The 23,872-nt window shown below is 37.5% G+C and overlaps 2 protein-coding genes across 2 annotated transcripts in view; one reads left to right on the forward strand and one right to left on the reverse strand.

The window, feature by feature from the left end:
- LOC113225477 (transmembrane protein 56-B) overlaps positions 1–4,740 on the reverse strand; it is a 14,731-nt gene extending 9,991 nt beyond the window's left edge. Inside the window, exons 1-2 of the mRNA XM_026457796.1 lie at positions 4,509–4,740; positions 1,357–1,603 (exon numbers count right to left, since the gene is read on the reverse strand). Of these exons, the coding sequence (XP_026313581.1) occupies positions 1,357–1,603; positions 4,509–4,588 (327 nt within the window). The 5' untranslated portion in view covers positions 4,589–4,740. The remainder of the gene's footprint in view (positions 1–1,356; positions 1,604–4,508) is intronic.
- A 4,331-nt stretch (positions 4,741–9,071) lies between these two features.
- The window catches only part of LOC113225478, a 29,343-nt gene continuing 14,542 nt past the window's right edge, over positions 9,072–23,872 (forward strand). Inside the window, exons 1-4 of the mRNA XM_026457797.1 lie at positions 9,072–9,101; positions 9,231–9,380; positions 10,003–10,200; positions 23,679–23,855. Coding sequence (XP_026313582.1) covers positions 9,087–9,101; positions 9,231–9,380; positions 10,003–10,200; positions 23,679–23,855 — 540 coding nt within the window. The 5' untranslated portion in view covers positions 9,072–9,086. The remainder of the gene's footprint in view (positions 9,102–9,230; positions 9,381–10,002; positions 10,201–23,678; positions 23,856–23,872) is intronic.

Below are 23,872 nucleotides of genomic sequence, written 5' to 3' on the forward strand. Positions count from 1 at the left end.
GATTTCAAGTGTAATAATGCTTACCTATGAAATAAAGATTATTTTGAATTTTGAATAAACGAGGGCACAGCATGCACTAAAAGAAATACAATAATATTTGATTAGGCATGACGATACAAAAGTACAATCATTATGAGCTCAACTATAAACTTATCACATCACTTTGTTTATCATAGAAACGGAAGTACAATTTAGATCAATTTCACTCTGATATTCCTTATACATTGTTATTGCTCGTGATAAGAAACAATGTAGCTTCAAATTTGTGCGACATCTTGGCCTAAGAACAACCTATTACTACCAGATCTCGGCAATTGTCGCGAGAAAAGAAAGTCTATTTTAGAGAGCAGACCAGGGCAGTCAGTAATGCCTGAGACAATTCTTTTTATAATAATCACTGTCCTCAACCCAACATTCGCCCCACTTCTGGGCATGGGATCTCCTTGAAGGAGATGGTTTAAACCAGTGTTTATTCCGGCCAACGTCCCTTCAAAAGTAGGGTACACGGCCGTTCGGAAATATATTTTCACAGTCACGATCGAATATATAATGTTAACACAATTATACAAAATTACAACCTTAATTTAATTATTTTAAATTCTGGCCCCTGTGAAATTTTTTGTTTTTCTTGCCTCATAATTTAAAAAGTTTGCCCACGTCTGGTTTAGGCCATAGATTGCCACTCTGGAGTAATTCGAATTGGGGAATTCACAAGGTGAACCATTTTCTATACGCAGGCTTCCATCAGCACCAGAGGTATTCCTACTAAACTTTTAGAAATATAATTGAACTAGCGACCTCTTATTAAGAAGCTTGGGCTACCGCCGCCTTTTGGGTACAGAAGAAATATCACGTAACATATCTACGTACTCTCGAGACTCATAAACGTTCTTAGGTTTTCAACAACAAATTTTGAATCTAAAATCTAATTTTATTTATGATTATGATTACAAAGATCGATCGATCGAAGAACACACAAAATTTTTTTTTTCTACTTGAACCTGCGTCCATGCTGCACCGTAGCATTGCTCTTACCAACTTAGCTACGGGTCAACTTATCGAGCCGTCGAAATTGTCCTATGTGTTTTTGTTATAAATATTTGTATTGGCTGTCGGCATTTGTCTAGTGATATCTGGTGAGAGATTTTTGAATAATATTTTCACCGCAGCCGATACCTTTACAGGTATCGCAACTGTCGCAGATGTCGCTTTTCGATCAAATACATATATTGAGAATTTTTTATGAAATAACTCCACCAGTTTCGTTATGATTATGAAAACAAAGTTCGAACACACAGAAAAACTTCATCGACCCGGTGGGACTTGAACCCACGTTCATGCTACACTACTACTAACTAAGCTACGGGTCCAGTTACCGAGCCATACAGAACTGGACCCGTAACTCAGTTGGTAAGAGCAACAATAGATCAATAGAACTGACTTGTTAGTGATGTCGAGGACATCCCCAGCCGAAAGCCGGTAGCGGTGCCTGAACCTCGCGCCGCGCGCCGTGAACAGCGCCAGCACATTGAGCAGCTCGAACAACGACACGAAGTACACCAGACCCAGCGCCGTCAAGCCGCACCCGCGCTTTATAGAGATCCTGCACAGTAACAACCTCATCGTCAACTCGTTACACGTTCCATTACACTGCACAGGCCCTGTGCTCTCGTACCAAATAAATTAAAAGACGCAAGATGCGAATGAAGCTTCATACTTCACACTGTATTTTAATTTTGTCGAGTATTACTAATTTGATAGTAATTGTTTCGGACGGACGTCTGACGCAGAACGAGAGAAGACGTCCAGGTATCCTCTCACTAGGGGAATATTATAATAGGACAAGTACTGTAACTCCAAACAAACGTAGCAGTACGTCTTGTAGATGTGCACGCTCGCCACGCGCTTCGTGTACGCACGCACACATTCGCATAATTTCGCAGTGGAGTTGTATAGCGCGTGTCGCACGCTCTATTCATTATAGAAATAAAAAAATAAATAAATAGTTTTTAATTTTTTATTTTTTTCGGGCGACAACGACCCATACCAAAAAATTACATTGCAATTAAATAAACTTAAGATCAACATAACTAATTAATACAATCCGAATAATAAAACATAAAAATAAAAATAAAATAACAATTAAACAAAATTGAAATAAAGATAAATAAAAAGTCAAAATTAATATTAAAATTTCAGTATACAATAAAATAAACCGGTAGTTTAGAAATAATTAAATAATTGATATAGTCAACCACTTCCAAATCGATGTCTTAAATCGATTGCCGCCATTCCCGGCACCATACTGCACCGGCACAGTTTTGGTATTGTAAGGATTTTTTATAGAGCTATGTAAGGACGTGAATCGAATTTTGATTTATTACTACATGCACATAGATGGTTACACATTGGAAATTATTTTGTTACGGATCTAAATCTAAAGCACGAAACGTGTGATTTGTTTGAAAAAAATAGTTATTTTTCAATGTTGTTACTGCTCAGTTACAGAGGTACATGCTCTATAGGTACTAGCTTCCATAACAACACTGTGCTATGCGGCAGAAACAGGATCCTAACTAGGAATTAATCTTCGAGAAAATTCCTATTTCATACTACAATCATACCTAACGGTCGTATTATTTTTACACCTTACATTTCAATGCCGAGAACTATTGTAGCGAAGTTTCACGGAAACAAACTCCTAAAGGTGATCTCTCATAGGCTGCGTCAACATTAAATTATCTCTCGTAAAGGCGCAGCTTAAATTATACGATGTTTGATTATACAAATGGAACTAGGAACTATTAAATGCGATAGGGAAATAATTTGTCAAACTTTGGAACACAATCAAGGATAAAAAACTCGCTACTACACTGTATGTTACATGGTTGATTCGAGTGTCCCCGGTAGAACCCGCCGAACATTTATTACTCGGAGGACTAACACGATAACTTTAGGGGATACTCATTAAAGTGATAGACCCGAATTGAAATTACTGATAAGGAGTCTAGCTTCATTAATTTCCATTTACATAGGTTTACGATGGTATTAACTTCTTAATTGGTTTTCAGTTTAGACTCGATACAACCTCAAATCAAACAGTGAAAGTACTGAATCAATTACTTTTGAAAAAATATATAGTAAATTGGAGGACATACGCCGATGGAATTTTATATCCGGCGGAATAAAGTACATAAGTCAAAATCTAACATCATTCATTGAACTTAATACGTCTACTGGTTAAAGCACATATGTCAAATTCATTTGTTACTTCATAAATTTCGAACTTTATTCTAGAGGTTATTTAACTTCCAACACTAAAAACAACACAAAAAAATATATCGAGTTCTTAGGTTTTCGCGATTGTTACACATAGGAAATGAAACTATTTTTCCGGATTTAAATCGCATATATTTGTTTTTTCAAACAAACCGACGTTTCGGGCCCTTTACAGGTCCCACGGTCACGGTTGACTGGGAAAAATAGTTTCATTTCCTACAAAAAAATATATAATTATAACTTTTTTGACTTATGTGCTTTAGTCTGTCGACCCTAGATACGCATAATATACGATATACATTTTTCAAATAGCGTTAATTTCGTTTGTAAGAAAATAAATTCTGAAATAAAACCAGTCTCTGCCGCTCGACCCGATCAGTAGAACCGAAAAATTTGAATTCGTGATGAAGTACTGTGGACTCTACTTTTAATTGACTCTCGATCCTTGGCTATTTGCTCGGCAAAAGAAAAATATTTTGCTGTCTATAAAGCCGTGTCGTGTCACAAACACATCAATTTATCTGCGTCTGACGACGAGCTGCGATGCTCCATTATCACCGGGCAAGGACGCGTCTACAATAATTCGAATGTACACGTTGCCACACAGCTTTTCACTCTCCTATAGCCATATTTGTAGGTTACTTAGATAAAAATCACTTCTGTTTGTCTTCCAAACTTGGCTTTCTTTTTTAAATACTTTATACGTAGATAGGATAAAGTAGTTTAGTAAATAATGTACTTTAGTAGCATTAGAGCTTATGAAAGAGTTCGTCCAGGCCTCTGCCTCATTACCTATTTCTGCCGCCAAGCATTTAGCAAGCATTTTTAGCATATTTACCAAGCATTCCTGTGTTTCGGTTTTGAAAGGTAAGGACGCTGGAAAAATTATAGGCACTTGAGATTTTTTACATTCAGGGTGACGGGCGCAGTGGCAGTGCCTCCTTAGATCTTTGCGATTTAAAGCTTTGAGCAGAACTGCAGTTGTTATGGACACGTGTATCGCTTACCACCAGGCGCACGACTTGTTCGGCCCATATCACTTAGAAAAAATTATGCTGGATTCCTGAACTAATTATGTTTTATGAAAGAAACATTGATGAAAGACGAATTTCAACAAGTTCTTTAGGGAAACACCAGTAAAGGAAATTGCGGACTTCATATAAAAGTCCGAATAATGTAACCAAAGGAAAAAATACGAAGGATATTATAAAAATAAAGATATTACTTACTTGTCTTCAGGATCGAGAGAGATGACAAGGTTAGTGGCGGCGGCGAGGGCGGCCGCGTTGCACGCGCCCAGTAGCCACATCGCCACCCGGTAGTTGTGCTGCAACAAATGAAATACAATACAAATATTTTGAATTAACTGACCCCAATGTCCTCCGCCAGTGATACCTCTTCATGGGCGTCTCTGGCGGACCCGGTCTTGGGTATGGACTCGCCGGGGGTTGTGGTTAGCCGCAAGGACGAACACGTTCGTCTGCCCCGGTAGATGGTGACCGGGGCGTTCGTCCCGCGCGCAGCTATTACATCATTACGTCTTAGTAGCGGTCTAGTTGAGGGCCTGAGGCGAGGAGACGCGCGGGGCACGTGAGTTGCCCTTTAAGTCGGTGGCTATGTCCGGACATTGTCGCAGGACACTGCCACTTGGCATCTCCGGCACTAGCCCGGAGAGCTAGTAGATATCTTCCGGTCCCTCCGGCCGCATAGGAATTTGGGAACTGGAGAGACGCCGTTCATTCGGCGTCGGGAAGTGAGCGTGCCTCACGGCTCCGCCACCTATGAGGAAATTTGGTAGTCGGCTTAGAATCGGCGGCTCAGCGGTGGCAACCGTTAGGCGTTCGGAGCGCGACGGGAAGTGAGCGTGCCTAGAGCTCTGGTACCTATCTGGAAAATGGGGAGGGTACTGTACGTGCACCCGGGGCGGCTCTTCTAAGGCACTAGCCTTACAGAGAACCGGATGAAGTCCGTACAAACGGGCTGATCTGGGGTCAGGTCCTGACTAAGAAGCTACCTGTGCTGGTTTGCTCGCACATGTTATAGTACCATTCCCGTATAACCAAGTAGTTGATAGGAAGGGTCACTATAAACAAAACTTATGTAGAAAAGATATGGGACTGACTCCCATGGCACAAATTATTACGAAGCCTAGATGGTTCAATAATGAAAATTTAGACGAAGTTGATCGTGTTAAATAAAGTTACTAGTCAGTGGCGTAGCGTGTGGGGTGCAAATGGGGCTAAGGCTACAGACGACACAGCAATGGGGGCGACGGCGAGCGCGACCGAGCCCTAACCTTTCAAAATTATTCTTATTATACTTAAAATTTGAAAATAAATTCTACTAAATGAGAAATGGATGTATCCTGAACAACTCAAAGGTAGCGACGGCCGGCGAACATAAAATTACAATCGAGCCGAGCCTGCCCAAACGAACTAATCGTGATAATAGAGGGGGGCAGCAAATTTAAGGTTAGCCTGGGCGGTAGAAATCTGATACTAGTACATACACAATATTACAGGTAATTCCCTAAAGACAAAGTATTGTTGTGTTTGTCTCACATATTTCTTATCCATACCAATTATTGCAAATGTCATCGTTCAAACTCTATCAGTTTAAAGAGGCATCAATAAAAAGGATGTGAGCTTAAAGTATATAAATAAAGAATGATGTAATACATACGGAATGTTCACTACACCTGCATGAATGTAAATGCTTTTGTAATGCAGCAATGACTCACTGTTTTACATTTTGATGGTTATCTGTGCCCGTTTTTAAATAATTGCAGAGAAATCTTTTCTTCATTCAACACTTATGGTGAAATTGGTTTTCTGTTGTACAATTAGCAGCAAAAATAAGCTTCATTTCGACCTTATTTAGTTGCAAGAAGGTTTAAAATAAAAATGTTACACATAATAAAAGCCCTGGTAGCCCAACGGCGCATTTATTCGACACGCATTTCATCGCGCTCTCCTCGCGCGGTCGCTGAGCGTGTCTAACTGTCATGGTAAAATACGCTCTATTCACTTAGCATTTGCGTTTTAACTTAAAGGAACGTCCCGGCTTGAATTTGGTCTACGCGGCAGCCCGCGCGGCGACCGCGCGGTTGTATTACTCAGAGGAATTTAAATGTTGTTGCCTAGTAAATAGAATTCAGATTCGCCATTAATGTACATGAAGGCGTGGTAACTGGGCGGTCGCCGCGCGGCGGCCACGCGAAATCTTTCTCCTCGAGTAACTGGGCGCTGACAGTTTGACTTCGGGTTTGTGTCTCTGATTTATGCATGAAATTTAATTAGAAATATACCACAAACCTTTCTTTGAAGGAAAACATCGTTAGGAAACTTACACGTCGAAGAAGATTCAGAACTATTGGAAAATGTGTAAAGACCCCAACCCATATTGGGCGTAGTGGCAGACTATAACCCTCGCCTGAGAGGAGACCCGTGCTCAATACTAATGACGTTGAATCTATTGTCACAGTGAAATATTTTGGTGTATTTATACACATTAATTGTCTTATTAAAAAAGTAAAAGTAAAAGAATGAGATCTCACCAAATAAAAAGTTTCCATATTAAAGAATCACCAGCAGTACATAAAATAATACTTAAGTTTGTTAAATTGACAACTTTGTTAGGTGGTCTGTATCACATATTGTAATGTTACAAATTCAACTGATACAAAATGTAAATAACTACAATATTTTTCTATGATCTCCAACATCACCTTAATGTCCAAAATAATTTAATACACATCTGTGCACAGTTGTTATTGTGTGTTTTAAAAACAATTATTATTTATTATTACACAATCTGATAGATTATGTAATACGGCCTTAGGTTATTTATAACTATGATGTTTGCAATATTTATCTCTGCTACTCGTATATAATTTGAACGTAAAAAAATAACTTTTTTTAACTACTAAATGACAGATTATTATGTGAACAAATTTAAAAAGTCATTTTATCATTATAACATTTCAGTTTTCCTTTATTCAGCATTGCAGTATCACTAAAAGATATTCTCCACCATTAAAATTTTAATACTGTTACACACGGCTACTTTTGGCAGTAATGCCGTCGCATCATCATCCACTTTTGCATCTACTGTAGCAATGCAATCGCACGTTTCACAATCGGGTTGGGGATTTCACACATTTTCCCATGGTTGTGCCCGTTGCATCACAATGTTTTCTTTCACCGAAAAGCGCATGGTAAGTTTCAAATTAAATTCCGAGAAATTCAGAGGTGCCAGCTCAGATTCAAACCCATGGTCTCTGCGTGAGAGGTGGTAGGCCAAACCATTAGACTACGCAACAAATTAGATAAAGATGTATGGAAAAACAATTTGAGTCTGGATTCCACACAAATATGATTCAAAATGTATTCTATAGCATTTAAGTTTATTTGAAAAGAGCAATATAGAGTTTCTTGCTCGTTCTTTTCAGGGAGGTCAGCGTAGTGAACGAGCAGTAGCTTAAAAAATGACATTTTGAAGTGTAATGATTTTACCTATGGAATAAATGATTATTTGACTTGATTACCTTATCTATGGTTTTTTACATTTTAAACGGTAACATGACAGTACATTGAGACCACCAAAATCCAAATACTGAACATACAAATTTAAAAAATTAAAGCCAAGCTAGGTACATGGATATTTAAATTAAAGTAAGCTTTCGCATGAGACAAAGTAGCATAATATAAAATAAAATATGTACACAAAGTAAATGATACCTTTGTTACTTTTTAAAATGTTTGTATAATGATAATTGGGTTAAATCACTTATTTTTCCAAAAAAAGTGATTATCATTAATAGGTCAAAATAAAAAACATAAGTTAAAATAATCACGTCCTACACGTATTATTTCCAACAACAGGCTTATTTTCTACGTAATAATATCGAATTACATGGTAATTAAGAAAGCAACAAAGAGCGGCGAACGTAAAAATTAATAGCGAGGAAAATTAAAAATATATAATTATTTTCCAAGGCACACATTTATTTTTACGTTCTTTTACCTTTACCGTTGCACAAGTTGGATCCATTTCCTCACACGGTCTACAGACACTTTTTAATTATAGTGTTAATTTAAGAACATTTTTGTGTAGAATGAAGTTAAAAAATAGTTTTTTAACAAGCAAAGCCTGAAATATGTTTGTTTGCAAAATCTGCGACAGCAGAAAATGTCAATGTCTAAGCACATGTCATACAACTGTCAAATGATTTTTTTGTTTCATTAAAGTACTTTGGCTACGGGGCACTCAAGTTATAAGCGAATTGAAATGAGCACACACATGTCTGTGGAAATGAGTTGTAAACGTTAAAAAAAGTACCTTTTTTACAAAATCCCATAAATAAGAATAAATAAATATAAAAGAGACAGATTTTCTTTCTTGCCAACTTCATTGTTTCACTGTGAGCATACAGAAAATATTCAACTATACGTACGTATTATATTGGATGTCAAGAGCACATCAAGCTTGACACTTTGTACTTTGGATCGTTCTTATCGTGAGCGGCATAGAGATGCTTGACGTGCTCTTGACCCTGTACCAGGACGTTTGTGAATTTTTATTACATAGGTTGTATACAGAAACACAAATAAAATTAAAGGAATTACAAAACTACCCACATAATTGTTTTGAAAAAAATTCACCTACCTATAATTCATTTTGCCTTCTAAGTCTACGCGGTGCTTGACGTTTGAAAGAAATATTCACAGTATTAATTATTGTATTCAACTGTTGGAATAAAATATAATACTTAAAAATTTTACTAGATTAGACTGCTATTGACAAAAATGATGGAAAACGGTGTAAGAAAAGTGTTTTGTTCTTTTTTTATACTTTATACTATTTATTACTTTATTATTACTTATTATTTTATACTTTTTTATTCTGTACGCTTGATATTAGTCTGAAAAATATAGAATTTTTGTTTGTAGGAATTTAAGAGACACAGTAGTTTAAAAAGTCCAAATCCAAAAAGACCTTTGTTAGAATCTAAAAGAGTAGGACGCGAACGCTGTCATAGCTATCATGCAGGAACCCCTGAACATCCAAAACCGAAAATATCTCGTTTGGGAATATCAAAGGTAAGTTACAATTTCTGCTCTTACTTTTACAGGTCTGAAATAACAACTTCGATTTTTTAGAGGAAATAGAACCTACCCACATTTATAAATTTAATTCACTTGAACACCGCTATAACTCGACGATTTGACATTCGTTAGTTGCGTTCACATTTAACAAAATATCCACACTAGATGAATCTTGATTTTTTTATCTAAAACTGTGGAATAAAATTTTATAAAAAATATAATTAAATTCTAAACTAATTCAGTATCTAATTCACACGAAATACAAGTTACTTTCATTTATGAAAAGCAAGTTTTAAAATAAGTAAATGTAGCGACTGTAGGCATTACCAAATATGGAGTTTGCTCGTTTTCCCAACCGTCCTCCCTTCGATCCTTAGTAGTTCTCAATTTTATTTTCTTTAAATTATTGAGTTTTATTCAAATGTTTTCATTGCATTTTCTAGTGTAAATTTATAATTTCTTCTATTAATTAAACGTGAGTTGAAAATTATTTGCTGCTTACTAATGTCAAAATATAGGTCATTGTATCGTAGAGGTTATGTTAGATTAAATTATTTCGGTTTTAATTGGAATTGTTTACGTATTGCTGTGTAACAGTGTGGTTTTGGCGTTGCAGATGTCGTTTAGGGTCGTGCGTAGTTCAAAGTTCCGCCACGTGTACGGGCAGCCCCTGAAAAGGGAACAGTGTTATGACAACATCAGAGTGTCGAAGAGTTCATGGGACTCGACATTCTGTGCGGTGAACCCCAAGTTCCTGGCCATCATCGTGGAGTCCGCTGGCGGCGGTGCCTTTATAGTACTGCCACACAATAAGGTCAGTCCATTTTCATTCATAACATCTACATTTATAATGTTTGATTCTAGAAATTTATTTCACCTTAAACGTCTTCTAGTTATGAGTAATTACGATCTAACAGCGGTGTTTCTCTCCAGCTCCTTTCTTTGGATTTACATTTAACTTTGAAAACATTTTATCTAGGAGATATATTTTTTTAAAGTTATGTAGTAAAGAGGTAGTCGTTTTGTGGTAATTATACTCTTTTAAGCGTAAATACGAATAATTTTTTATGTTAATATTGTAAGAAAATGTATTTCGAAGTCTAAAATTATTCATGGTATGTAGATCGTTTAACATAGTTGTAAACTAAAGGGAATTGAATGGAAGTTATTGTAATATGTAATAAAGGCACATGCCACAACCAGAGGACATTCAATCTGTCGGAGCCAGGAAAGTCCTTCTGCTCTTCAGTGCTGTCGGCCTTGGCTTTGCACTGTAGTTAGTGGTAATCACAATAGTTCGAATAATAATACATAATAAACATAACTTTATCTATTATTATTTGTTTTCTGAAAAGACAGTGATGGATTTACCGTAAAAATTAAATATCAGAATATGATAGTATGGGTACCCCGTTGACTATATAGTACTCATAAACTAATTACAGGTTTTACAGTTTGATTTCTGAGTACTTTCTATGTATTTGCCACCTACAGCGAAGTCTCTATCCCTGTCTATAGGGAAGTATCAACAACATGCTGACTACATTCAATGATTTACATTGAACATTTCATATTGAATCAATACAAGTGCAATAGCACAAAGATAAGTAGTGACATTTTTGTTTGCGGTGCTATTAAGTGCTGTCCAGAAACAGGTTAAAGACGAATGCATTAAAAGTCGACTTTCGAAACGATTGCAGTAAGTTCCCTTGCCTGGAATCATTGCGATTGTGTCCAGCATTTTTATTTTTGCATAACAATATATTGCCCGTTTACCAGAACAATGTGTTATCTCTAAAACATGGACTTACAAAACTGAAATGATCTGTTCGTTTAGTAGGAAATGAAACTATTATTTCAAATCTAAATAGCTTATCAGTTAATGTTAAAAGAGTTTGAATATTTGTTTTTTAAGTATTCAGATATATTTGGCTTCTTTGAACATTTATACAGTTTCATGCAACAATAAGTTAGAACTTAGCCAAGTAGTGGAGTAGGAAAGTCATAATCCAATAAATTTCCTTCATTCATAATACATAGAAAATATTATTTAGAATACTTTTTTATTCAATGAAGGATTGTTTAAATCATTTCATGAATAACATATTTTAAGTTGTATGGAATAATAAATAACAAATATTTTCAATCTTTCAATAAACAATGTTAGAGGAAACTAGAAACATAGTGTGACATCCTGTTATGTCCTGGAATTTCTGTGATAAGCTCCGAGGAGGAAACATTATCACTACCAATGGAATGCTGACTAGGAGTTATCTTCTGTTTATTTATTTTAAATAATCGTTTTGTAGCCTGAGCTATTTAAATCTTAGAATAAATCATAATATTTAGCTTATTATTGGAAAGTAAATAGACACTTGTTGTTGTTTAAAAACATTTAATACTTCCCTACACATTTCCATTTTGTATAGTCTATAACTAATTCATGAAAATATTTTTTAATTTACTCAGTGCTTACGTTTTTATTAATGCAATTGCTTACTGCTTCTTCAGAACAGTTGTTGTTTCATTAAACAAGGAATGTAAGAGAGACCTCATAACATTATTATTCTGCCAAGATTACATCAAACGAGGAATTTAAAAACATCTTGTTTTTTTTAGGTACTTCATATAACTGTATATGATTTAATAATTTATCCAAGTGTTTTCTAATAATATACGCATGTCTCCCATTGCACTAGCCAAACACGTTTGATCTCCACCTGCTGCACATCTGGCATATCTCTTTTGCATCCTCGACTCATAACAGTAATAATTATTAATACAAAGATCTGACACAAAGAAAAATTCCTTTGATCCAGTTGGATTGGAAATGCTCGACGCACTCGAAAACTTTCATAGATTTGTCAAACCAGCTATGGCAAAAAAGTAATTTAAACCAAAAACAAAGATGTAGAGATATTTGTAAGGTCTGCTGACTCGCTCCGTAGACCGACATGGCGAGGTCGCTGGTCCGAGTCCAGCCAGACTAAGATAGATATATAGATTGTAAAAATAATTGTGTATCATGTTGGTAAAACATCACAATATTCAATAATCATTAATAAATCTTAACAGCGGTGAAACTACAAGTTTTATGATCGCATACATTGTAGAATGGCTTGTAGTGGAGAGGCGTCACTTAAATTGCTAATTTTCAACTATATAGCTTTAATACAAAGTACACTTTTTCGCGTATCAGTTGCCACGTTTTTGCGCGGACAATTTCATTGACAATCAATTTCCTTATTATACATTACTAGTGAGGCCAACGTCGCAAATAGCTTTTTACATTTTATCTCTGTAAAGAGGGATTAGACCTGGCCTCCAATTAGCAAAAGATTTAACTTCAATTAATATTTTTTTATCTAACACATTTCATTGGACAAAGCCAAAGTGTCTTGAACAATACGTGTAAAGCGTAGATAACTCATTGTGCAACCGATACGGGAACAATGACAATGGTTTTATAACAAGCGCAAAAACCTGACTCGTGTTTACTAACACCATGAGAGCTGTTCTTATGCCTATATATTGTTTTGCTACCTATAGCAAAACAATACATACATGACTAGTTAGGACTAGTCCTATATATTCTCCCTATAGTATTCTGTAACTTATTTCCCGATTAGAAGAAACGATAGTGGTCCTATAAATTGCGTATAAGAAGGGCGCAGTGGCAGTGCCTTTCAATCTTTGCGATTACAATTAAGACGAATGTAGAAAAAAAAATTTGTTATTATATTTACGTTTTTCCCAAAATTTACAAATTGCCCAACGATTTAAAGACATGCCGCGCCGTCCGCTGCCCCATGAGTCGCCATCGGGCGTATGTCGACGTGGGATCTGTGTCAAATTTTCTAATTAATTGGTAGCGCGCGTGTTGCGTGACCCGAGGGGCGAGCCCCTACACCCCACCTCTTTATACGTAGCCTACCTCGCCTTGAGTGGAACTGCTATTGTTATATATGCTCACAACTTGTCCGTTCCGTAACTTGAAATCTACCGAAAGAGGAACAATGAGGGTCCACACTCTTAGAAATTTAATCCATTGCAGGACATTTTTCTGCGATTGTCGAGATTTCGAGGCTTGAATTTCACAAAAGAGAAGTCTTAGCTTTACGCTCCATCAAGTCCCAAAGACCTAAACGTACATCGGTTAGCAGCAGTAAAGCTCTTTCCGAAAGTTCGTCCAGGGCAGCATTTCTACTTTACCTATTGCTGCTTCCGGTCTTAAAGGATAAGGGTGCTGGTGAAATAACAGGCACATAGGACTTGTCAACTTATGTCTCAAGGTGATAGTCATTTGGTGTCATAAAAATAAGTTAACAGTGTTACAATAGAAATATCCAACCCAAGATCTCAAAGAGTCTTTTCAACTAACCCGCCCGTGTTTTAACCTATTATCATCATAGCAAATGCAATTTAGCGCCACCTAATTCTAGCGTGACAGTCTAGCTTCTTGAATTAACGGCGTGCACTCACGAACACTCGTATTTCATTCAAGCGCATAATTCACACAAGCTGTGCGATAGGCACCAACAGCCAAATGACAAAGTTATTTACAGACAAAGCAAGAACAACCTTTAGATAAAGTCAAGAAGTATTTGTGGCAGCGGCCGCAAAATGAATTTGTAAGTAGAAAAATTGTTGACGACATTATTAGCAAATATATTGCAATATTAACATTTACTCGGGAATCGCACATTAAGTACACTTTATAAGTCGTGTACGAAGCGATAATAAAGATTGTTATCAATTAAACGGTTTGAAACGTTGGTATTGATGAAGTCATCAATATTTTGCGTAATCGTAGAGCCGTGTGTGGTGACACATTGAGCTTGTTGAAAATCTCTTCCATTTACTGGTTACTATTTGAAAATTTTGGCCAGGGAAAAACAAAGAATTTATGCATTCGAAATGTGGTGCTGGAGACCAATGACGCACCGAAGCGTCAATCTTGTCTCAGCTTTAAATTAAGATTCGGTTGTCCATGCCACCAGGGTATTCTTTCATATTTCGATCACATGATGTGCACAGGGGATAACAATTTGGAGAAACTGATTGTAGATGGTAACACGGAAGAAAGGCGAGTACGTGGCCGTGCACCAACGAGATGGATCGACCAAGCTAAAGACTCATCGTCCTCCAAAGAAACAGGGCAGATCGCTCGTTTCAGAAGTAGGCACGAAGCTGACCACGATCCTCAGACATGAGGGAACGACTAGAGAGAGAGTGCGAGAGATTTGATAATTTAGGCTCTGACCCAAAGAATTGGGAAACGGAGAGTATGTCTACCACAGATCATGACATCTACTATGCCATTACAACAAGTCCCCGCAAAGAACCTTTATGAGATGTACTTGTAGATGTAATAAATCGGTCGATGTAGTCCACGTCACGCAATAATATAATTGTGTATTCCGTCTGTACAGTGAAAAAAAAAGATTGACGTAAAATCATCGATATACAGTGAAAACCTAATTATCTGAAGTTGTGATAAAAAATTATTTACTATAGGAAATGGCGATATAAAATGCAAATATTTGCATGGTTTCGGCAAAACGTTTTCACATTTTAATGTGAAATCATCTGTTCTACATTAACATGGATGTCCATGGTATTTGTAAGAAATATTCGTAGTTGAATTTTCATATAATAACGTACACACTCGTAGCCCCGCACTATGCAATACCACATAGACAACCACAAATTACACCCAACTCACGAGAGAAACAAATGCAGGCCATACAAATATTTCGTCCGGACCGGGAATTGAGCCCGGGACCACTGCGTGGCCGACCAGGGTGGTAACCGTTCGGCTGCTCAATTTCGGTGTCGGCTAAAACAATCTTTTTGTTTTATACTTGCTTTTCCCAATAAGAAGGTGAAGTCCTTGCCGCAAAGCTATTCAGATAGAAACGAAACGATAACGTCGTAATTTGTTATAGTTATAATTCGTATTAATGGCTTTAGATAATGGCTTGATAACGCGTCCTTGTCGCTAAAGATGTCAAGTTCGCGCCAACTAAACCAAAGTCTATAAAGGTGGATAACACGAGTAAAATTACCTCGCCCCACATCGTTTGGAAATAGCACGGTATTTGTAGTACACTTGAGTGGGTTGTTTATTTCGCCGAATCGCAGTGGATGGGGTCTCTGTCTGACACGTTCCTCTTTAACGTGTGTGTAACAAGCAGTGGCTCTTACTGAGCATGAGCTTTTCGACGTGTACTCCAGAGATCGTCGAGAATCTTCTCTGTAAATACAATGTTTCAAGTAACATTTCTGTTTTGATAATCTAAAAATAAAATTCTAAAAATGAAATACGTAGCATAGAATATCCTAATTCTTGGTAGTAAACGAAACCATGAAGACGATTAGACGGTTGCCACTATTTCGCAAGTCACTGGAAGAAAACGCAAGCGTCCACGTTCATCACGTTTATTTCTCGCGTTGGCACATCTGAGCCGGGTGGGACACCGTCTTTTCTGCCACTTTATATGTTAGATGTGTGAAACTGTTTTACACATTTATGTATTCAGCTAGTGTTAAGAATATTCCAGTAAAGGAAAGCTTATTAAGGCGAGTGACCGGAGAAGAAGCGGGAAAAACTGTTTTGCTAGATTAAATGGTTTAAGTATTTACTATTAAACAACGATTTTACAAATAATATACGATACATCTAAGGTCTACAGAATGTGCTAATGTGTTACACGATAGGATGTACTTTTTCCGATCATATAAAATCCTAAAAACATGCTATAATTAAAGTCGAAAACGAATTATTTAAGAATACAATATGTCACTTTGTACATAATTTTTATATGGAGATACTTCTCTGTAAGTACTACAAGAACCTGCTAAATTTTAGTTTTCAACTGAAGCCCTATTAGTTATAAGATTTACATCTTCATCCCAAAATTTGCAACATTGCCCGCTGCCCTGTCAGTTGCCATCGGGCGAACGTGCGAAATTGTAGGTACATAGTATAATAAACTTTGTATTAGTTGTGTAACGCACGGTCTATGTCCTAAGATACAATATGAAGAAAGGTGTTAAACAAACTTAACCTTTAACATGTGAGCTTTAAAATTCATTTTGATATTTGACTTCCTTATTGTATCATTATATTTTGATTTTCAATTTTATCGGGTTTTTCAATAAGGACTACTTTGTATTTCAGTAAAACACAGAATATTTTTTTTTGTAATATCTAGTGACGGGACGAACAAGTCGTGTGCCTAATCGTAAGCTACACGCCTGTCCATGACAGTTGCAGTGCCACTCAGAGCTTTAAATCGCAAAGATCTGAGGGGCATGACCACTGCGCCCGTCACTAGGAGACATAAGTTCACAAGTCCCATGAGCCTGTATTTTACATGAACACAGTAATGTTGACATTACTGCTTGGCGGCAGAAATAGGTAAGGTGGCAGTACTACCCTGGACGAGCTCTTTCACACGGAGCTCTACTGCTACTATATAGATGTCGTATCTGTGTCAAATTTTCTCCGCCTGTTCTTATTTTATTCATATTAATTTAGAGCGCGCAGATTGCGGGACGCGAGAGCTGACCCTCCGCACCTCACCTTCTAAAATCTAGACTCGCGTTGAAATACCTCGCCTTGAATACAATAGAGAAACGGAGCAGAAAGGTACGACTGAATATGCATCTTCTGGGCGAGCTCGTTCCATCGTAGATCCTATCTTTGCTCCAGTAGGGCTAGCACGTCAGGGTGCGAATAGTGCGGGTGCGGCATATATCGGCTATAATCGGTATTCTCGCATAGAGATTTTGCGCTTTATGCCGTTCTCGCGCAAGTTGCCCCCTGTAGTGTTAGCCCTATAGACCTAAGTAGTGGTCAACCGTAATTGGACTTGATTTACTTTAAAAAAAAAGATGGTTGGTCATCTGATACGACACGACAGTTTTCTTAGACGCGTTATAGAAGGGAAGACTAATGGAAATAAAGCCAGGGGAAGAAGACCTAGGCGGAAGATATGTAGATTAAATAAGGGAAAAGTATTTATTTGGCAGTCCGGCATGGTAACCGTTCGGCCACGGAGGAAGTTAATGTCGTATAGTTTATGGAACTCAAAGTTATAGCGCTGATCAACGATAGTTGGCGTTGACTCCACCGACAAGAGCTCATAAATAAAAATAAGAAGATATATTAAGTATGCCATGAATAATGCTACTCATATGAAGGATCATCGAGTATATAACCAGAAATAGAGACGAAATGTCATTTAATTTATTTAAACACTATTCTGCCAAATCATTACGGTGACAACTGCGTTCCGATTGGCCAGCCGAAATTCGAGACAATTGACGGGTGTCGTGAGTTGTCAATTGTTTCACTTCAAATCGACCAGTTTAACTTGAGCATTGCTATAATGGACGATAATTGAAAAATTACATATTTAAAATTTAATGTGATTCCGTTTGTTTTGTAATTAGATGTTTTGCTGTTTTTTCCCACAGTACCGTATGGAACAGCCCTAGCTAGAGATATCATCTTTATTACAATAAATAAAGTATATTTTTGGAATATACGGAGACGTACACACAGATCAGTTTTCTTATTTCGTCTCTATTTCTGGTTATATACTCTATGTGTAGGATATATTTTGTACTAACGTATTTTATTCGTCATGTACTAGATTAACTCCAGTTGTACACGTATAAATTGTATTTTGTGCTCTTAAATTTATCTTGCTCAGTTATTTATGTTTTTTGAAACTGAAAGTATTTAGGCCGCCGTCTGCCGTGTGCGGCTACCTTTCACATTTACTGAAATTTTTACTGTTCTATGAAACAGATGTTCATCATTCACGAATCTACAAGCGGCGAAGATGCTTTTATAATTGTAAATATCAAATCTGTTTTTGGCTTTCAACCATTAATGATTTCATCTCTGTAATTTTTAGCCCGATGACATTATAATAATCGAGGCAACTGGCAATTAGACAGGGCTATTTACGTTGAGCTAAAAAAAGATTTTGTTCCGCAATTAGATTGATTGTGTTGCAGTATTATTAGTATTATTCGGAGCTATTCATGGCGGGTTAGGTAATATTCGCCACACGGATAGGTAAGTGTCGCCCACGCAGTTCCCGTTAGGAAACGCGGGAGCCGGGATCCGTGTGCAATACGTGGATTTCCTCAAAATATGAATGACATTGTTGTTTTATTAGTTACGTATTATTACAGACTAATGTTTGGTTGTTTTTAGTCCTTAAGCTCTGAATCTATTATTGAACATTTTCACTTATGACATCATCGTAATAATCAACAGTTGACTGCTGGACGTAGTCGCTTCCCAAGGCGCGCCATATCATCGGCCATGTGCATCAAATTCGTTACTCATATAACAATATTCAAATATACAAGTTATTTTTAACCGACTTCAAAAAAGAGGAGGTTGTTGGAGACTGTATTTTTTGTGTATGTATGTTACGCGTTTGTCCGGCCTTTGTGAACAGATTTTGATGATTTTTTTTTATTGGAAAGAGGGTATCTCAGTTTTGGTCCCATTTAAATTTGAACAAAATATTCCACCTTTAAGGGGATTAATCCGGTTTCGCGCACTTCCGGTAACCACTGACCATCCACGAACTTTTGAGGTCAGTTGTTCCTTTTATAAAAAGTTATAATTTATGATATCATATGACGCATAAATAATGCGCCTGGTTCTAAGCGACACTCCTTATCCATAACAATTGCAGTGCCACACTCTTTAAGGTTTAAATCACAAAGATCTTAGGGCCACTGTGGTTATCCCTCTGACACATGAGTTATGATGATATGTGCTTATAATTTCACCAGCACCCTTATCAGGTCACACAGAGGCGGCCGCGCGTTTCAGTGTGGCATGGTTCATAAACTCGTACATCACAAACATTCCCGCGCCCGGAACGCCTCCGCGGCCGCCTCTGTGTGGCCGAAGCATTACTCTCCACAACCGGAATGCAGTAATGCTCACATTATTGGCAACACAAATATTTATTAACGTTTCAAATTTTCATTTGAAATTCATAGGTCGAATTTTATAAACGAAAAATGCAACCTGATATCCAGAGCCGCATTTGCGTTATCTTCAAATTACCTAGTTATTTATCTCATAATCTGTAACAAACGTAACTATAGATCCAACATTTTCATGTTGACATTGGCATTGTACAAGTCGCCTTTATTTGTCTCCGCTTTTATGGAATTGATACGATGACGTGTCACGTCTTCGTGGAAATTTCAAAACCTGTTGTTACTGCGGGTTTAGTTGTCTTCCTTCAGAACAGAACTCTTTCCTTGGGAGCATGCCACGATGGAGTTTCAGTTGTCGTAGATTTGAATGGTGTAAAAGTAAGACGGGTCGATCTGATTTGGTTGACACTGGGAATGCAGTACAAGTTTCAGTTGGCCGGTCGCCATGCACTGTCGTCGTCACCATGTGGTCAGCGCCACTCGCAGAGCCGTAAACAAAAAGCTATATGACTCAGACGCTTATAAATCAGCGTATAGGGGTTTCGAATGCTTCTGGTTGTATCAAATCGCTGTATTAATGATGTATTAACATCTTAGATGTAGCCAGATGGCGCCTTTTGTTTTAGGGAGTCTTCACAGTCTGGTGAAATTACAGGCACGTGGAACTTGTCATCTTGTCTCAGGGTGACGGGCGCAGTGGTAGTGCCCCTCAGATCTTTGCGATTGAAAGCTCTGAGTGGCGCTGTGACTCTTATGGACAGGTGTGTAGCTTACCATCAGGCGCACGACTTGTTCGTCCCATTACTTGATGTTATAAAAAAAACACTTATGGACGCGGAATCATTGGCGAAGAGTTGGCCAAATCATTGGCGAAGAGTTGGCCAATCATTGGCGGACAGTTGGCCATCGACGCCGTGGGACACTGTTACTATCACCCTGAGATATAGTTGACTAGTCCCATGCGCCTGTAATTTCACCAGCAACCTTCAAAATCGAAATACAATTCACATTACTGCTTAACGGCGAAAATGGGTCCTTACACATGGCAGGACTGCTCTGGACGAACCCCTTCACAAGGAGCTCTACTGCTACTAACTATTACTACTTACTATCTTATATCGTATACTTTTTATCGTATCGATGAACTCCAGAACTTAACCACGCTGATCCCGCCACAAATAGCCGCCATGCTGAACTGTGTATGGAACATGTTTGCCATTGTGGTGAAAATCAATGTGAAGTACTCGTCGATTGTTGGTCAGTGTGCGCCAGACGTATTAAAAATACAATTCGTGCATCTCATTGCGGGGAGGAGGAGTCAAAGGAGCCCCTTTCGTGCACCCCGGAAAAAAGAATACGTTATCGTGGTCAGAAGTTACAGTAACAAAAACTAGTATCAAATTTGTTTTGGTAACGCCGAATTTTTCGCAAAACTCTTAACTCAAATCATGTTTACTTCATAGATGCAATTGCACTTGTAATCGGCATATTATAATAATAACAACGCGCACACACTCAAAGCCCCGCACGGAAACCCTGTATCGCTGATGCCATGGACACACATATAGACAACCACAAATTACACCCAAGCTCATGAGATAAATAAATGTAGGCAATACAAATATTTCTCTCGACCCGGGAATCGAACCCCTTACGTCGCAGTCCAGCATGGTAACCGTACGGGCACGGAGGCAGTTAAATCGTCATATTGATTAAACTCTACTGCTCATTCGTAATTCAGATTCCACTTAGATCCGGAAAAGAACGAGCAAAAACCTCTGGTTTGCTCTTTGTAAACATTTGTACACATTTACAATATTTAATTGCAAAGCCCAAAAAACTTGGGTACACCAGGATAAGTGTCACTTAAACCTTGCTCAAATTCAATGTCACCATGTGAAACAATTTGATACCATATGCAATGAGATTTCACCAGACCTAGACCATCATTTACTCCGCATACCAAGGCGTGGGACTACCGAAAATTTTGCTAATGAGTTTTTCAAACAGTGCATTGCACCGCTAACTACTTTCACTGCAGCTGTAGCCGCGAAAGTACAGGGATGTAAATAAACAATTAACACTAGAAACGTATCTCTTCGTTCATTCGAGAACGGTTATGAGCATTTACTTTTTAATTAGGTACTTGATTGTTTGACTTTTTATTGGAATTAAGATTTTCTACTTTTAGACAAAAATAAATGAGCATAATGTACGTACGTCTTTTTAAAATTTAATTACGTATCTAATTAATATTTGTTTTTTACAACGTTTTTGCCGTGGCGAGATGGATCGAAGGATATTTTTGTAAATGTTCGTAATACTTGTATTAACGGTATTATAACAAACTAGTGGAGTAAATTCACAAAAATAATTGAATATCATGTTTGTCAAATATCGTGACATTCATTAAACTTAAAATTTTTTTTTACATGCTCACACTTATAGCTCCGCACTAGGGAGACCTTTTTATGCACTTATTTTAAAAAGCACACTTTTTTAAGTGCTTTTCGTTTAAACGCCCACCTCTAATTGCGGGTGCCATGGACACACATGTGCCGCCCTCATCCAGCCACAGCCGGCCACCTTGCTCAGGTCGTCCATCCATCTTGCCACTTAAGCTTACTGATTTTGTGAGCTATGTGGGTCACTTTAGTTCTCTGACGTATGACCTCGTTAGGGATTCGGTCCATCAGAGAAACCCCAAGCATAGCTCGCACCATCGACACACACATATACAATCACAAATTACATCCAAACTCACAGAGAAGTAAATGTTGGTCATACAAATATTTCTCCCGGCCTGGGAATCTAACCCGGGACCTCGTAGAAGATAATAAACGATAATTATTCTCCTTGCGCTGCAATCTGTCTGTCGCGATCACAGATCAGAATTGAAAGAAAAAGATTGTATTGAATTTGGAAACGGTTAGCATCCACAGCTACGTGTATGCAATCTAAAATTGACAAACTTAAAATATTTAGTGCTTTTAACTTTTTCTTCAGTTAGTGTAATTTATACCAAATGACCTATATTCTCAGAGCAATAAATAAAAAGAGAAGTGTCGTATGCACACGTGTGAGGTGAAAATAGCGCACGCATCGAGACGCACTCCTTCGACGACGGTAAAAACGATACGCGACGCGGTCCGTTACGCGCCACTCATGCGTGAACTGATACGCATTTTTATCAAAAACTTCGATGTACATTGTTTTAGATTTGTGGAGAAATTTTCTGAATTTTGTGCCGCGGCAAAGAATTTGCTACGAAATAATTAGAATAACTTTATTACATAGACGTGGATTTATGGCGTTCAAATTAAACATAAGTAATTCATATTCATTCATTGATTTTCATTTCAAATTGATGGTACAGACTAATAAACTTACCGACTGTAGTAGATACATAATATGTGATACCCCGTAATAAGGGCAAAATTACACTTATACAGTAGCTGTAGAAAGTAACCTCCGTGTGAAAGAGTTCGTCCAGGGAAGTACTGCCACCTTACCTATTTCTGCCGCCAAGCGATAATGTGAGCATCACTGCATTCCATTGATACAAGGATAAATTCATTTTATTTGGGAAACAAATAGTTTACAATTTGTTCACAAGATTATAGTACACAAAACTTATCTCTTAAACCAACAAAGTTTCCAGTAATAAATAGATTTTACGAATAACCATTGGTATGCTTTTTAACAAGGAAGTAATAATAAAAATTAAATATGAAAAAATAAAATAAAAACACTTAATATCAATTATTGTTCATAAATGGACTTCTAAATGATTTTATTGTACGCATTACAAGCTCTAAACAAGAAAACGTTACTTAAATGTTTAGTTTAGCAAGCAGGTACGCAAAATACACTTTTCAACCGAGAATTAGATCTAGGATATCTTATACTAATATTATGAAACAAAAATCTAGAACCAATCTTATTTCTGAAAATATTATACAGACATATTTGATCCAACGCGTCGTTTTTCCATCGTCACTATGTTATGTTATGACTAGGAAACGACGGATGCCTATAAGAACTTTTTAAATTTATTTTGAATGCGCTCAGTGCCAGAAATATAAATATTGTACTGAGGGTGCTAAACAGTAGGTGCATATTTTGGAATAGAACGAAATTCCTTCGATCCAACTGGACTCGAACGAATCATCTGTTGCCTGAACGTGGTAGTAAAACATGGTGATTCAATAAAAATGAAAATATTTAAGTTTTGGTTTGATGTCCTTTAGTTGTACCTGTTAAGTTGGTGTTATTATAAATACTGATAAGGATGCCATGGTGTTCCAGGTTGGTCGTATCCCGGCGGATCATCCGCTGGTGGGCGGACACAAGGGCCCGGTGCTGGACATCGCGTGGTGCCCCCACAACGACAACGTCATCGCTAGCGGATCAGAGGACTGTGTCGTCAAGGTAACCAAATTTTTTACGAAAATAAAATTGTTATTTGCAAACGCATACCGCAGAGTTCTTCAACCAGTCCT

Source organism: Hyposmocoma kahamanoa, unplaced genomic scaffold (genome assembly GCF_003589595.1).
Source record: "Hyposmocoma kahamanoa isolate Upper Pololo Valley unplaced genomic scaffold, ASM358959v1 160, whole genome shotgun sequence".
Lineage (NCBI taxonomy): Eukaryota > Metazoa > Arthropoda > Insecta > Lepidoptera > Cosmopterigidae > Hyposmocoma > Hyposmocoma kahamanoa.